Source organism: Eschrichtius robustus, chromosome X (assembly GCF_028021215.1).
Source record: "Eschrichtius robustus isolate mEscRob2 chromosome X, mEscRob2.pri, whole genome shotgun sequence".
Classification (NCBI taxonomy): domain Eukaryota; kingdom Metazoa; phylum Chordata; class Mammalia; order Artiodactyla; family Eschrichtiidae; genus Eschrichtius; species Eschrichtius robustus.
The window spans coordinates 2,672,166-2,687,665 of NC_090845.1; the positions used below are offsets into that span (position 1 = coordinate 2,672,166).

The window sequence follows — 15,500 nt, forward strand, 5'->3', positions numbered from 1 at the left end:
TCTTTATCACCTGGATGCACTTCCACGATGATTTAAGACCTCACCCACCTTGCCTCTGTGACGTCACCTCTGACTTTAAGTCAGTTTAGCACAGTGCGTGGTAACTAACCGGGGTGTTGGAACTTCTGGACAGTAGGTCATGAGTACTTTTTTAAAAGGTATTTTTAAGTTCAAAAAGAATGTCTGTTCATACGTATTATACACGTAACCTTTTATGAGGGTCCAGGAGAATCTACCTTAAGTCACTGCAACCCATGAATATATTTCCAGGTTATAGGATCAACAGTTGGCATGAATCATATCATGTCTACCTTTTATAAGTATGTTTTCTCTTGCTAGAATTTTTCATTTCAGGCAGTGTTTACTTTTTGGATTCACATTCTACTCTTGGCTTCCCGGACATTAAATCCTCCAGAATTTTCTCCTTCTCTGGCCAACACTGACTTTCACTGTTTCCTCCTTCTCTGCCCAACTCATCATGGATGATGTGTTCCCTGAGTCGGTCTCGGCCCTTTCCCTTCTTGCTCTGAGGTCGTAGATGGCCTCGCCCACGTGCACGGTTTCGGTTACCGTTCACTCGCCAGTGATGAGTTCCATCTGTGCGCCTCCAGCCCAGACTCATTCTTATGAGTCCCACACCCAATGCCCTACTTGACACGTCTATTAAATGGCACAAAGGCTCCTCGAACTGACTCCTATAGAACCAAATTATGTTTTCTCCCTGCTAGACGTCTCGTGGCTTTTCTGTATTCGTAACTGGGGAGACTACAAAACTAGGATGCTTTTTGACAGTCTTCTTGGCATGTGTCCACTTCTTTCCCTTTGCGCTGGAAATAAAACAGCCAAACTGCCATCACTTGGAGTATTACAAACCTTCTAACCAATGTCACTATGTCTACTTTTGCTCCTCTGAATGCAGTTTTCTTTTCGAGTTTCAAAGTAAAAATCTCAACATGCAAACAGGATGGTTTCACATACCTCCCCAAACGCACAGGCACACAAACACAAGACATACCACACATACACACAGACACACATATGGACACACACAAACATATACAGACAAAATGCATACATATGAGCACACAAAGGCACAGGCATGTATCTTCAGAATGGCTGCGGTGGCTCTCTACCCCCAAAAGCTTCATGATTCCACCACCATCGTGTAGTGTTTCTACTGGGAAATGATGGTTTTCAGCCTGTCTTGGACCCAGTGGGGTTTGGGCACTGAAATATGAACGGAGGGGATGTGTGTATTTTCTGATTAAGACAATTAAGAGGTCAGTATACCTGTCCTTCCTCATCCTTTGCCTGATTTAGCAAATCTGATGTTCAAATGTAAAGTGGAGCCATCGATGAAAGAACCTGAATCTTACCATCTCCATGGAGGAAAGACACCTGGCCACCGCAAGTGCCTACATTAAACTGTGACAAACCAAATCAAACCAAAACTACAATGAGGTACCAACTCACACCAGTCAGAATGGCCATCATTAAAAAGTCTACAAATAATAAATGCTGGAGAGGGTGTGGAGAAAAGGGAACTCTCTTGCACTGTTGGTGGGAATGTAAGCTGATACAGCTACTATGGAGAACAGTATGGAGGTTCCTTAAAAAACTAAAAATAGAGCTACCATATGACCCAGCAATCCTGCTCCTGGGCGTATATCTGGAGAAAACCATAATCCGAAAAGATACATGCACCCCAATATTCACAGCAGCGCTATTTACGATAGCCAAGACATGAAACAACCCAAATGCCCATCGACAGATGAATGGATAAAGAAGATGTGACACATATATACAATGGAATATTAGCCATAAAGAAGAATGAAGTAATGCCATTTGCAGCAACACGGAGGGACCTAGAGATGATCACACTAAGTGAAGTAAGTCAGAAAGAGAAAGACAAATATCATATGATATCGCTTATATGTGGAGTCTAAAAAAATGATACAAAGGAACTTATTTATAAAACAGAAAGAGACTCACAGACATAGAAAACAAACTTATGGTTACCAAAGGGGAAGGGGGGGAGAGGGTACATTAGGAGTTTGGGATTAACAGATGCACAGGACCATATATAAAACAGATAAACAGCAAGGACCTACTGTATAGCACAGGGAACTATACTTAATAAATAACCTACAATGGAAAAGAATCTGAAAAAGAATATATATATATGTAAATATGTATATATATACGTGAAAACAAAATTGTGACATGTATGAATGAAAACAAAATTGTGACATAAGGTGTGTGGGCTGGAAGTTCCTCGATGGCCACAGGCTGAGAGGCTAAGCTGAAATGAAGGATAGCAAGACCTCTCAGAGGAGGAGAGCTCTCAGTGAAGATCCGAACGCTGAAGAGAAGCCAGACCCTTGAACATCTAGCAGAAGAGTTTTCTTGGTAGATGATGACCAGGTCCAACGACGTTGAGCTAGAAATAGGCTCCGACGGTGCACGGAACAGAAAGCAGCGCGGTGTGGCTGGAGCAGAGTGAATGCAGGGAACAGTGGGACCAGCCCATTGCCGGAGGGCAGGCAGTGAGTGGGCGCACCACCGTCGGAACTACGGTAAGAAGTGTGGGCTCCATCCTAAGAGCAGCGGGAAACCAGTGGAGACGGACGCGGCGCTGGGGCATGAGCAGGTGTTTACTCTGAAAACGTGTCTGACAACCGCTCGGTGGGGAGTTGACTGAAGCGGGGTAACCGACCAAGGCTGCAGAAAGACCTACTCAGGACTTCCCTGGTGGCGCAGTGGTTAAGAATCCACCTGCCAACGCAGGGGACACGGGTTCGAGCCCTGGTCCAGGAAGATCCCACACGCCGCGGAGCCACTAAGCCCGTGTGCCACAACTACTGAGCCTGCGAGCCACAACTACTGAGCCTGTGCTCTACAGCCCGTGAGCCACAACTACTGAGCCTGCGAGCCACAACTACTGAGCCCATGTGCCACAACTACTGAGCCTGCGCTCTACAGCCTGCGAGCCACAACTACTGAGCCCACGCGCCACAACTACTGAATGCCGTGCGCCTAGAGCCCGTGCTCCGCAACAAGAGAAGCCACCGCAATGAGAAGTCCGCGCACTGCGACAAAGAGTAGCCCCCCGCTCGCCACAGCTAGAGAAAGCCCGCGCACAGCAACAAAGACCCAACGCAGCCAAACATAAATAAATAAATTTTAAAAAATAATAATAAAGTAAGAAGTGTTTTTTAAAAAAGAAAATAAAAAGACCTACTCAGAGCACTCCACTTGCCTCCTTAGAGACAGGAGAAAGGAGTCAGACCCCGGCTGGTGGCTGTGAGGATGGAGGTGAGCCAAAAGACTCAGTAGGAGAAACTCAACGGGCTCTGAGGATGGGTTCCAACGTGGGGCTTGGGGAAGGCGGTGTAAAAGAAAAAGGAAAAAGAATCTTTCTTATTTTGATGCAAAATCTACTTTCTTGCAACTTCTACCGATCAATCCTGGGTTATTTTTCCCCCTCTGGTTCAATACAGAACACCTGTATCCCCCATCACAAGAGAATAATCACATAGCCACCCCAGTCTTCTCTCTTCCGAGCATTCTTTAATACTTCCTGTAGGACGAGGGTGCACAGAAAATCCAACCTTTAGCTGTAACCCAAGGTTGAAAAGAATACTCCAAACATCCACGCTATGGCAACCATAGTCAACTGTCTATAACTGATTAAATGATAATTACTCTACATTTCGATAAAGGATACATGCATTTGAATTATGCCATGGAGATGTCTTGACATTTCAGTTATATCATTTCCTGCCTCACTGATTTGAGGATGTGATTTCACCCGACCTGAGATGAAGCGATGGTGCAGAAAGTAATTTGTCCAGAGAGGTAAAGGTTGGGCAGCTAAGAGTCAGGCAGCCGCTCTGCTGTTCTTACCTTTGGATCTTGCACCCCATTCCAGAAACCACCTCATGTCACAATCACAGGACCACGGATTCCCGTGCAGGTAAAGATTCTCCAGAAGCGGCATGGTCTGGAGCATGCCGGTGGGAAGAGTTCTAATCATGTTCTCGGCTAAGTAGAGGTGTCTCACGGTGGAGAGTCTGAAATAATCCAGAAACGTGAACGTGGAGAACGTGGCGGGGTGCAGCTGGTGAAGCAGGTTTCCCTCTAAGTGGAGTAGCCTTAGGGACGTCAAGCCACTGAACGCTTGTGGGTGGATAAACTCTATCTTATTGTGGTCCATGTGTAGTCTTATTAAGCTCCAGAGCCCCCGCAGGGTCTCTCCTGTGATCACTCGAAGCTTATTGTAGCTGAACTTGAAAACCTACAAAGACAGGGAGGATGGAAAATCCTGTTTATGGTTAAAAAAAAACAACCAACCAAATGAAACAAACCAACCTACAACCAGGAACAGAAACCAGAACAAAGGGCAGGAAAGTAATGACATTAAGCTCGTTTCTTACGTTAAAAAAAAATGGCCATTTCAATCATCGTTAGGCAGCACTCCATAGTTTCCCCTCTTCACCACTGGTCCTAGAGGCTGCTATTTGTGCTGTTCATAAATGCCCAGCTTTACCTGGAGAGAAATGAGGTCCCTCAAAGCCCCATCGGGGATACTGGGGATGTCATTGCCGTGAATCATAAGTAGCTCCAACTTGGTCAGTCCCGCAAACGAGGTTTCCGACAAAGCCTGTATGCTATTAAACCTAGAAAATAAATAATTGGAATGAGGAACAGTGAAGTTCAATCCCATCTGGGGAGGATTTCCCAGCCCACCCAGGGGCAACTTAGCAGAATGTTGATTCTAAGGTTGTACTGGTGCCATTCCCAAAGCATAATCCTCTCTCTCTGTGTCCTTGTCTATTTCTAAGGTTGCAAAGAAACCGACACATTTTTATTAGCCTTCCTTCAGTGAAGGCATGGTCGCTGGGAATTCTGACTCGGAGTACACTTACGTAGTCACAGGCTATTTTGGGAGATACATAAGATTTAGATCTTTAAACGCAGCTGGTCAAAAGGGCCCCTCATTGGAAATCATAACAAAGACACGTGGCCAGCATGAATGGAAAACAAAAAACCAAAAAACCAAAAGACAGCTTTGGAAGTGGCTTTGCATATAGTAAGACAAGGACGTTCTCTGAACTAAAGGACCAAATGAAACAGACACCCTTATTTCCCAAAGACAAGCTCCCAATTCTGATGGGTGATGGAAGTTATCTGTAAACATTGTGGTGCGTTTGGGATGTTGTTTTTGAAGAGAGATTGGTAAAGACGCTTCCTTGACCGGTCTGGAAATTCCTCACTGCTCCATTGTTAATGACACCAGGGAATCCCTGGAGAACCAATTATAAGATGAACAGAGAATCCTGTACCTTGCTGTGTTGTAGGGCAGGAACCTGGGGTCAGGGCTTCTGCTGAAATCAAACACATCCATCCTGACATTATTTTTGTATTTCCCCTTATCACCTCAACAAAAGGAAATGCATCTGCAGAGAAGGCTGGTAAAGAGCTCAGAGCTAACTCAGCAGATGATAGCCGGGTCCGGTTTTCTCCTTAAACACGTACGTGCCCCATACCTTGGTGATCACAGCCTCTAGGGAGGTGAGGTCCACCCCGCTGCTTAACGTCCTGCAATGCACAGGCGAGCGCCCAGGACAAGGAACCATGGTATCCAAAACGGTAAGAGGGCCCCAAATGTCAAATGTGCTGAAGCGGAGAGTCCCTGCCTTAACCCAGGTTGGGACAGTATGGGGAGCTCATGTGCTGCCTCATTTGTTCATCATTATTTAGGATTCTACCAAGAAATCTGCCTGAGATGGTGAACACCCAAGAGGGGATGAATAGCAACCTGTAAACTCTTTTCCATTCCTTGTTGCCTGAGGTTCATCTGGAAACAGTAAGTGGGAGAATATTATCAGGGGAAGTAGGTGAGGTTGGCAGGGACCAGGTCATCTCAGAATTGGGAGGATGTAGAAAGGAAAGTGCTTCCTTTGTTCCAAGTCCAGTGGGAAGTCACTAGAGGGTTTTCAGGAAGGGTGTGACATGAACAAAGTTATGTGGTAAAACAACAAAGCTCCACTCTGTGCAGAATGGGTCAGAGACAGACAAGAGAGGAATGAGGAGACCAAGTGAACCCCGGGGAGGGATGCTGGTGTCCACGGCCAGCGTGGGAGCCGTGGAGATAAACGTACATGGGAAGTTTCCAGACGTGCTTAGAGGACGAGGCAACAGGCATGGCTGAGGGATGGAATTGCAAATAAGGAAAAGATTGCAGGCGAAACACTTCCAAGTTATATTTGCCATGCGACGTTGAAGAGGTCTGTCAGGCGCCACGGTGAGGATGGGACTCAGGAGTCCCATCAAGACCTCAGATGTGCACATGCAGGAAGCATTCCCAAACGGACGCATGGACTAAGGACTTGGGAGGAGGTGAGACCACCTGCGAAGACCCCAGAGGTAAAGAAGAGTGGAGAGGCCAGAGGGAAGAGGCAGGTCTTGACTCGGAGGCAGCGGTGGGGCAAGTCAAAGGCTCCGTCTCTCAGATGGGTCAGAAAGAGTGTTATGTTCCGCAGCACATTTTCGTTCAAGGCTGTGCTGGGCTCACCAGTGTTCCCTCTTCTGGAATTTTTTTGTCTCCCCAAAGTCTCACTTCCAACTTGACATCCAGCTACAACGGTGGATGCCGCGGCGGGGAGAAGATGAAGGGGAGGAAGATATTTGGGTGCAGAGGATCACCCTTGTTTGGATTCCCTCCCCACCTGAGTAAATCCCCTCCAAGTCCTGGATGGGGGGCATATCGGCTCAGGAATCCTTCCTCTTCCTGGTGCTTGTTTTTAAGAGAGTGACAGATGCAGGTGTTGCTGCTGTCAAGGTTATGAATGGGGGGGGGGGGGAGATATTTCGGGGACAGACAAAAGACAAGGGAATCACCTGAATGGCAAGTGCAGGAAGCACGGTATTCTCTCTGCACACCCAAGGGGTGTGGGTGAATTCTCTCTGCATCTGTCTAAAAGCCAGCAGAGAGACGGGGAAACTCACGTGGCAGTCAGGAAAATAGTTTGACAGACTGAAATGACCTGGTGTAGAGTCCCATTCTTTAACTGATCAGCTACCCATCATTCTCTCCCAAGTATCTTCCTCATCTGTTGATGGGCAATAACTGACTACATAACCAGCTAAATGGAATGAGTTTTATATCAGAAACATAGGATCGTTTTGCAGTATATACGCATATCAAATCATTATGTTGTACACCCGAAACTCATATAATGGTGTCAATGACATCACAGTAAAAAAGAAAGAACAACAGATACATGTAAAATTGCTTCACGGATACCCGTTAGGATCCCAAAGCAAAATTTAAAATGAAAAAGAGCAGTACGGGCATTTGAGAAATTTCAGAAAGATGTCATCAAAACTCATCTTTTAATCAAAGGGGGAAAAATCTTTAAAGGTCTATAAATCAGACATTTAACTGGATGATATTTTCTTACTCAGAAATATTTGGAAAGTAATTCCTGAAAAAGCTCTGGGGCTGTCCAAACAGGAAAGAGCAGATCTTTCTTTCAATGCTGAGTGAGAACCCTAAAAACATCTGTGTGGGAATGAAACTTTTTCATTACTGCTCTGCCAATAATCCCTCATTCCTTGAGAGTTTTAAACCCTTTCCAGACCGCTAATAGACAACTCAGACCCTGAGTTCTATCTGTATTAGACGTTGCTATTGTTTGGTTTTTTTTTTCCCCCAACAAAAGGCACAATGCCAGCCTCGTTATCTGCTTTGAGACTGGTTTCCAGAAATGGTGCTGTGATATTATACGAGTGATTTTTAAAATGTGGCACATCGAATAATGTTACAAATTAAGCCAGATGGAAGTAATATATGTGGGTGCAGTGAAGCTATTTCTTACTTTTTCTTTTTCCTTTATCTTTAATATCACACAAAACCATCTCAAGATCTTACTGGAGACAGTAGGAAAAAGAATCATCTTGATATCTGTCTTTGATTCTAGTGGCAAAGTCTTTAGGACACTGTAATTCATTGTCTTCACCATTAATTGTTTAAAATGAAACCACCAAGAGCTATGTTCTCACTGAGACGTGACATAGGTTCCACGCTCACAAAACACGTCATTTTAAAGATGGGTGGAAGAAAACCATCCTGGAAACTGTGAATGAGATGCAAACAGCTCCACAAAAAAAAAACAGTTTATAGGTCTTGCAAGTCTCAAGCTATCACACAGCTAAGTTTTGGGGGTGGATGCATGCAGTTTCTTCCCCAAATCCCTAGCCAACCTGACAGCCCAGACCCTCAACACACAACAGGTGAGGCATTCGGGGCTCCTACACAGGAAGCACAGCAGAAAACAGTCCCCCTGCACCTTCAATCCCACACTGTCTAGGGGGCTCCCCTAACGCCTAACAGTAGCCCCGATTCTGTGCCCTGACAAGGGGTCAGCCTTGAAGAATTAGGTAGTTAACCCAGCAAGAGGGACACTATGCTGAAAATGGCTCATGAAAGGGGCGATCCCTAGACAGAGCTATTTTGCACCCCAGGAGGTGTAAGAAAGAAGAGAAATCATAGATGAGCTCTATTTTCCTTTCTACAAACTAGCACAGCCCATCCTACCCTGACTCAAAGCAGCTCCAGTTCCTCTACTGAATGAATTGTAAGATTGTGAAAAGGAAACTGGTTTTAAAATTGTAAAATGATTTAAAGATGGTAACAAGGAAACTGTTACTATTCTCTCTCCTGGCAAAGCCAAACTGTTTTCCCCATGGAACGATCATCATCGTGGTTAGATTTTTCAGAGCGTCAAATCGTAAAGTTTGCCAAGGTTTTTTGGAGGAAGCTATTTAATGGTCTATTGCTATGGATTCACAAAGTGTTTTTCTTATTGTCTTAACTTCCCGTTCTTTTATTCTACTCCTGGACTTTATAATCAATAAATGCAAGAATTGTTGAAGCCCTGTACTCAGAGATGTCTAGGCATGTTTATAATTTTTTGTTCGTTGACTCAGGTTAGGCCATTTCATCTTATTAAAATGTCCCCACAGTGGCTATTCATCAAACCCTAAATAATTCTGTTGTTTTATGGGTGGTAGAAAGTAGCTAATATGTTTTGTTGAAGACGTCCAAATGATTGTTTACTATTAAAGTTGTACAAGCAATTATTTAACATGAAAATTGTACATGAGTACCTGTAATTCATAGCAACGTACACTAACGTATAGAAAGCATATATGGGTATAAAAGGAAACTAAAAATATAAAAATTCTACCTTGAAATGCTGCATTAAAATATCTGTTTAAAATATATGAATATTTTAAATAGGCAAAATCTGAAAGAACTCTTATTTCCTCAAAGTCACAATTGCATCATGCAGATAACTTACAAAATGTCACAGATGTCTCACTTATTCTTTTTATTATTCTGTAATAGTTCCTGAAGTCTATTTAAAATACGATTAGTATATTTATGCGTGGGTCATACGCTTTCATATCTGCAACGTATTAAAGAACTGTTATCAAAGGAGACTTATCAAGGAACTGAAGCTGTCCGAGATGGTTCGTTCTTAAGCCTTGTGATAGAAGCTTCCGGTGATGGATCAATTCAGGTAACAGCCCCAAAGGACCACGTTTAGTATAGTTACAAATGCCCCCTCGGTTCAGCCCATATAGGAGCGCATAACGCAAGACACAGTGACACAAAAAGGAATATACATTCGCAGTTACGTAAACGCACATACACAAAACGAAAAACCAAATCAACACGCATGCAAGAAGGCTGAGACTGCTCAGAAGGAACGTGGTACAAACCCCAGATTGATTCTTTCCACATGTTTAGAAATCCCAGCGGGCACGGAAGCCAAGGAGCGAAACGTGCAGTGGACCTCGCTGGGAACGTAACAGGCGCAAGGGTACGGACAGGCCAGCGCGGCGCGCGGGTGTCCCCAGAGGAGAATCAGCACCACGGAGAGTGCTTGCCACTGCGCCCGCGTTGGCATCTTGTCGGGGTGGGTCATCCCAGGACACCTGTCGTGGAACCACAAAACCAGATGTCAGGTAGCGCTTCCGTACTTCCAGCAGATTTTACTTGAATTGTGCACCATGGGGGTAAGCTTCGCAAGACATCACACCGTACATTTTAGGGACACAAAACATGTGCATCAAGGAACACAGAACTTATTTTTTAAAGTCTCTCGCCATTCACTTTAATCGTTACTATAGAATATAACCTTCCCTCCTGACTCTGAGATGACTTGGAAATCCCACTGTGTTGTGAAGGAGGGTACGGAATACACATGCCCACGTACACGCCCATAAATATACATACATACATATGTGTGTGTATAAGTGTATACATACACACGTATGTATTTGTATAAATGTGTATATTTGTGCTTATAGAGACAAGAGATACATTCATGTTTCTATAATAAAATAAACAATGAAGTAAACGTTATGTGTCCACCTCCAATGTTATTGCCGAGCCGTTACTTATTGTATATGTATTTTTGAGTAAAAAGCTTCTCAGGAAGGCCGTTATTATCAGAAGGGTTTCCTTCTTTTAATGACATTCCTTAAGGTTTTAATTATATCTTCTTCAAGTGCTTACAGAGGCATTCACTAAAGCGAAATATGTTCCATTATATGTGGTTTTGTTTATGATCCTTAATTTTGTTTTCGTTGGAAGAGCCAAAATGTTGAGATGGTACAGCATCTTAGTTTACCGGAGAGGAAATTTGGGGCGAACCTCTGAAAAATCTGCCATTAGAGAAAGAGGAAAGGAATTACTTCCTGATGAAGAATCTTCAGGCAAACAAAAAAGATCAGTAAGACAAAAGGAAAGAAAGGAAGAAGAAAGAGAGAAGGAGGAAGGAAGGAAGCAAGGAAGGGAGGGAGGGAGGGAAGGAAAGAAACGGTCAGATACATATTAGGTTGCATCAGCTACGTCATTTAGAATGTCCGTGATTATTTTTTCATGCATCGGTCATGTCCTCCTTCATCGACTCACATTTCTGTCAACTCTCGCATGAAGTTTATTTACAAATAAGTAACACACATGGAAAGTAAAGCGCACAGAAGAGAAACGCGCCTGTCGGTCCGTCCCTGCTCTGGGCAAGCCCTAACTTCTGATCATAAACTCTCCCTCCGCTCACACGCGGTAGGGACACCCCGAGGCCGCAGCCCTTCCATCGGTTACGGGACCTGCAAAAAGACGCTCTCTGGACTCCGGACGCGTCTCGCCTTCCAGCTGCCCCTCAAGGGCGGACGGTGCAGGCGGCCGTGCAACAAGCAAGCGCAGCCCCTCCGCTGCGCCCTGGAACGAACGGGCTCCTGCAGCTTTGCGCAAAGCAGCTGGCTGGCTCTGCGGAGCCCAGGCCTCCCCCGCTCCCGCCTGCGCGCCTGACCTCCGCCCTGGCTTCCTGCCACCGGCGTCCCGATGCCCCCTCCCCAGCCGCGCTCCCCGTCCTGCCTTCCACCCGGGTCCCCCCCGGGAGACCGCAGGAACGCTCCCCAGGGAACCCTCGTCCCGCGGTCCCGAGGGAAAGCGCCCTGAGCCTGCAGGACCTCCCGGCACGCCCGGAGAACCGCGCGAGGCTGGCCTCGGGACCCCAGGCGGTGGACAACCTGGAGGGGCCGGGCGCGCGGCCCTGCGCCCCTGGCCGGCTTCCAGCGCCCGCTCTCACGCGCCGGGCAGGCGGCGCGGTGAACGCCGAGCTTTCCCCGAGCGCGGCTCGGGGTGGGTGCCCCGCGGGTCTCTGAGGCCCGGCACCCGGGCAGCAAAGGACGTCTCTCCCAGACGGTGACCTACCCAGCTGCCGCGCGGCTCAGCCCCCGGCCGAGGGGGGCTTTGCGTCTCCCCCTGTCCAGGGGAAGACGAGGGGGAGGAGGAGGAGAGTCTTAGCAGCCGGAGCTGGAGGATCTGCGAGGGGGCCCTGCAGCTGTGGTTTCCCCCGCCAACGCAAGAGCCAATCGGTTACGCCGGGGGATCCCCTTGGTGGCTCCCTGGAAACCGGGGAGGGGTGGGTGAGAGGCCGCGAGGGAGAGGGAGGAGAGGAGAAAGGCTGGGGGCTCCTGTAGACCTACTCAGCGCATCTTCCCGGAACAGTCCGCCAGCCTCTCGCCTGGACGGTAGCTGGACCCGCGGCCCCTCCACTGTAGGGCCAGGAACCAGTTCAACACGTCCGCTTGCCCTCGCCCCCCGCTCGGCCCCCCGCGACACAGGTCCGTCCCGCACTCTCGTCACACCCTCCCCGCCACCACCACCCCCCCCCCCCCGGCAGACAGAGCCGGGTCCCCGCCGCGCGCCCGGGCCGCCCTCGGTCCTCACCCGTCCTTCGGCAGCCGCGGCACACGGGAGCGCTGCGCTCGGAGCATCCGCGGGGCCGGCGCGCGCGCGTCACCGCCGGGGGTCCGCCGGGGCCATGCCCTTCCCGGGGCCGGGGGCGAGGCGGCGCGGCTTCCCAGCGCGGCGCGGCGAGCCGGCCCCCTTTTATGCACGTCGCCCAGAGACTTCCCCGAGTGCACGCCTCGGCCCACCCCCGCCCTGCCCCACCCCGGGGAGACGGGGCGCGGGCCCCGGCGCAGGGACCCTGGCCGCGCCGCTCTGCGCTCAGCCCTCCTCCCGGCTCTTCATGGCGCCGCGTGCCGAGTGGGCACGCCTCGTCCACGCCGCCGGGGGGAACGGCGGGGGCCACGCGCACACGGCTTTGGGAAGGAGGGCTCCGGCGGGGTCCGAGACGAACTCCGGGGACCCGAGGGAGGGGGAGAGGCCCGGAGCGCGGGGCGAGCTGCAGCCCAGAGTTGCACCCGGAGCACCCTTGCCAGCAGAGTTGGAGAGCGTCTCCTCCTTTCCGCGGAGGAGAGAGGGAACCGGGTTTGCACTCCCCCGGGCGGGCCGCGGTGTTCTCTGGCCGCGCCTCCGAACCCGGGGGCTGGCAAGAGCCGGCTGCGCCCGCCGGCACACCATCCCCCCCCCCCCCCCCCCCCCGCCCCAACCCGAGGGGCAGGCGCGGCTGCAACGTGAGCCCCGCGGCCACGCCCTCCCGCCTCTGCTGAGGCGCCTGGCCGCCAGCCTCCCTCCCCCTGCCAGAATCCTCCTGCCAAGGAGGTGGAACGCTCCCGTCCCGTTCGGAGAGCCCGAGGGGGGCTGGGCCGGCGCTCTGGGGAGCCTGGTGGTACTTGCTGGGGCAAGTGAGAACCGCCTGTGGACAGGGCGAGATAACAGAGGTTGGAGAGAGCCGTGCGTCCTCAGCGCAGAAGGGGAAGGGAGAGAAGGAGGTATCCTGGTTCCCAGGAGGAATCAGATCTGGGGAGAGGGACCAAGGGGTCAGGTGAGGACTTGTCGCCAGCACAGCCCCCCTGGGCAGAGCTGGGACAAGAGCACCCACTGTGAAGAGAAAGAAACAGGGGTGTCCCAGGGCCGGCATCCAGGAGGGGACATTCCAGGTGTCCTGAGTGAGACGCTGCACGCCTGGAACCCGTCCCAGAACTGCTAGAAGGTGTCCAGAAGTGAATCTTCAGATGAGTTGCTTCTGATGGACCCAGCATGGACCGGCTTAGTGTCTCCTGAAAAGTCTGTAGGAGGGACTTCCCTGGTGGCGCACTGGATGAGACTCTGTGGTCCCAGCGCAAGGGGCCTGGGTTGGATTCCACATGCACGCCGCAACTAAGACCCACTGCAACCAAAACGAAAAAGTGTCTAGGAGTTCCTCACTGCCCCTTGCCCAAGGTGGCGGGCATCCACCAGGCAGATCAGGGGCCAGTTCATAAGTGGGTCCATTCACTGCGTCCATAGCAATAATGTGTATTGACATATTTCCAGAGGCTGGTTTTAGGGATCCTCTTTCTTGAAATGCCCCAAACCCTTTAATTACATCTATTGAAAACCTGTCCCCAGAACATGTCCTTAGCTTTCTTTCGTGGCTTTGCCATCCCCCTACTCAGCTAAACTGGAAACTCAAGTCACGGTCCCCATGTGCCTCTCCTCTAGGACCTTGAAGTCAACTGGTGGCCAAGTCTAGCGGATTGTGACTCCTAAGAATTGTTGAGCCCAACGGCCTCGCCTGCTCGGTACTGTAGTCTGGTGCTCAGGTCTTAGCTTCTGCCTGCCTCTTCCTCCGTCCGTTGTTTCTTTGTCCGACCACCAGCGGGTCACCCAAACTTGGAGGGCTGCCCCATGCTCAAACAAGTTCTGAAGTTGTCCACGGTGACACATGACACGGCAGGGTCTTGCTAGCCTGTCCAGGGACCTTGTATCTGCTGATGTTCTGGCTTTGAAGAAATGGTAGCAGATCCCTCCTCCTTCTTCTTCTCCTTCTTCACCTCTTCTTCCTCTCCTCCTCCTCTTCCTTCTTATGTCCATGCATGTTCTCATCTTGAGGCACGTATTCAGTCCATCGTTTGTCCCTTCCCTGCCGCTGTTTGATGATCTCTTCCTCAACGTCCATCTCATAGTGCTTTCCAACATTCCTGACCATCCATGTGGCCCTTTGCTTGTATTATGGCCAATTACTTGCCCTTGTCTAATGATATGGTTATGTTTCGAAACCTGGAAACTAGCACAGAGCTTAGCACACAGTAGGTGCTCAATCAAATGCATGAATAAGTGAGTGAGGGGAATGAATGAGCTTCAATCCTACTAAGAAATGTGTAGATTTAAAAAGTCACAGTACATAATGGATATGACAAATCCATGAATATAGCATTACGGGTTCTTAATGATTCCAAAATTTTTTTGAAAAATCAATAGTTTGGTGTATTTATTCCTTTTGTTTCGACATTTGTTTTGCTCCCTCGGTGGTTAGCTCCAGAAACCATGTCTGATTTACTGTTGGATCCCCAGAAGCGCCAACAAAATTCCTTGAATACAGAGGGTTTTAAATACATGCTGGTTGAATTCAATTTACCTGTTTCCCCACAATTCCACCAGGTGGAGGCTGAGGAGGGTTGAGGGGATAAGGGACAGGTCAGTAAGTTAGGGCAGCGCGTAATGTGCTTTCTGAGGAAAGGAGTGATTTGACCTCCATAGTGACAAGAGGTTGGAGTCCTCCAGAGTAACCAAACACCATGTGATTTGGTGGGTGGCAGCTCCTTGCATGCTGCACCCAACGATTTTATCAGCAATTGCTTCTCCATCTTTCTAATTCTAGCAGCATCTGTCTTCTTGAAGAATTTTGTCTGCATTACCATAAGAGCCCTCCCATCCACTGTTCTCATTGGACCCCCTTAACAGCAGAGCCATTGGTAAAGAGTACAGACAGCTGGGCTTACGCTCCCCTTTCCTCCTTCCCACTCTCTCTTGGCTGGGCAGAAACCTTCCCTACAATCAGCTTCCCCAAATGTAACATAAAGACAATGATGCCCATTTTTCAGGGCTGTCGTGACCACAGGATGCAATCCTGTAGACAAAGACCTGAACACAGTACCCGTGTCGCACCTGTGGTTAATACACAGGCTCTGTTGAACCTACACTCCCTTTATTTTTTAGTCCTTTCTTGTATCTTTCATCCTCTTATCTG

At 48.9% G+C, this 15,500-nt stretch overlaps 1 protein-coding gene across 2 annotated transcripts in view; it reads right to left on the bottom strand.

The window, feature by feature from the left end:
• Window positions 1–12,919, bottom strand: part of MXRA5 (matrix remodeling associated 5) — a 29,536-nt gene extending 16,617 nt beyond the window's left edge. Inside the window, exons 1-4 of one of the 2 annotated variants that reach the window (XM_068532573.1) lie at window positions 12,311–12,919; window positions 9,793–10,008; window positions 4,550–4,679; window positions 3,907–4,297 (exon numbers count right to left, since the gene is read on the bottom strand). In XM_068532573.1, coding sequence (XP_068388674.1) covers window positions 3,907–4,297; window positions 4,550–4,679; window positions 9,793–10,008; window positions 12,311–12,357 — 784 coding nt within the window. In that variant the 5' untranslated portion in view covers window positions 12,358–12,919. Of the gene's footprint in view, window positions 1–3,906; window positions 4,298–4,549; window positions 4,680–9,792; window positions 10,009–11,791; window positions 11,942–12,310 lie in introns of those variants that run through there. The other variant, XM_068532574.1, reaches the window with a different exon arrangement.
• Window positions 12,920–15,500: the final 2,581 nt, after the last annotated feature.